Genomic DNA, 1,175 nt, shown 5'->3' with positions numbered 1-1,175 from the left:
GTGGCACCGGCCAGAGGTTCAAAGCCATTTTCCCGGATACCAGGGTGTCTGCGTAATCGAACAAGTTTATGTTTCCCCAGGCCAATGGGCAGTGCTCCTCCTTCGTGCCCTTCCGGCCTTTAACAGAGCAAATGGAAAGGCAAAGTCGAGCGGCTCGAGGAAGATCAGGAATGTCTATGTCGTAATTCAGCCACTCGTTCCACCTAGGATTTGAACAAGGTACTCTTTGAGTGTTCACATTGTCACATAAAGGCTCTCCTCCATGGTAGATACCTGTTCGAACGTAGATCTTATCGATGTCTCGAATATTTACATTTACATAGGTTGCACAAAGAATTTTGAGTCTGAGTGCGCTATTTATAGCCCAGAGGGACTTGGTAGGTGTCTCTCTGTTCATATGGGGTGTGGCCGTGGAGATGCGCCTAGAGTAGGACGGCATGGTGAAGCTGTGGGTTGGCAGCTGGGAGTAAAGGCTTTCTTTGGTCATCAGCATCAAGTTGGGCATCCTCCCCAGCATTATACAGCTTCTTATGTACTTGTACTGGCTCAGAGGGTACTTCTCCAAGAAGTACTCATCGCAGCCGCACACCTTCAGGATGTACTTGCCCTGGTACTCCAGGACGAAGAGCTTCAGCTGCTCAGAGGACAGCAGCATACTGCGGGTCTTCTTCCTGATTGCTTCAGCGATGACTTGCTCTGGCACATAGTCGTGGTTGATCTTCAGAGTGTATTTCTGCTTGTCGTTATTTGGAGAGAGTATGACCCAAATCACCACTATGATTTGTCCTCTATCTAACTTGCTGTAGATGTGCTTTGGCAGCTCTGGGGAAGACTCCACATTTGGAGGGTAGACATACAACGCTCTGCTGTGAGGCAAGTTGAGATCCCGCAGGTCCACGGCTTCTTTGCACACACTCAGAATGTTCCTTCGGAAGTCTTGGACTTCTGGATCTTTAACCATATCAAATTCACACACTGGCATGCCAATAACAAAACCAATTTCTCGACTGAGGATCTTTTCTTCACGGTTGCCTACTGGTTCAATTACTTTCAAAAAGGGGTGAAAAAGCCGAAGGTCACAAAGTCGTCTTGTTTCATCAAAAAATTCTTCCCTTTCTGCTTCTTGGGTAACACTTACGAAAATGTAAGAAGACTCATCCTGCAGAAGCTGGTGG

General features: G+C 47.4%; 1 protein-coding gene across 1 annotated transcript; it reads right to left on the bottom strand.

The window, feature by feature from the left end:
• Window positions 1–7: 7 nt before the first annotated feature.
• Window positions 8–1,168, bottom strand: LOC103728364 (phosphatidylinositol 4,5-bisphosphate 3-kinase catalytic subunit alpha isoform-like; the record flags this gene model as incomplete). Its single annotated transcript, XM_017796463.1, has 1 exon — window positions 8–1,168. A coding segment is annotated over one exon (1,161 nt), but the record flags the coding sequence as incomplete, so codon positions are not given.
• Window positions 1,169–1,175: the final 7 nt, after the last annotated feature.

This window comes from Nannospalax galili, unplaced genomic scaffold (genome assembly GCF_000622305.1).
Source record: "Nannospalax galili isolate Female #2095 unplaced genomic scaffold, S.galili_v1.0 C48746435, whole genome shotgun sequence".
Lineage (NCBI taxonomy): Eukaryota > Metazoa > Chordata > Mammalia > Rodentia > Spalacidae > Nannospalax > Nannospalax galili.
This window is presented reverse-complemented; position numbering and strand designations above follow the sequence as displayed.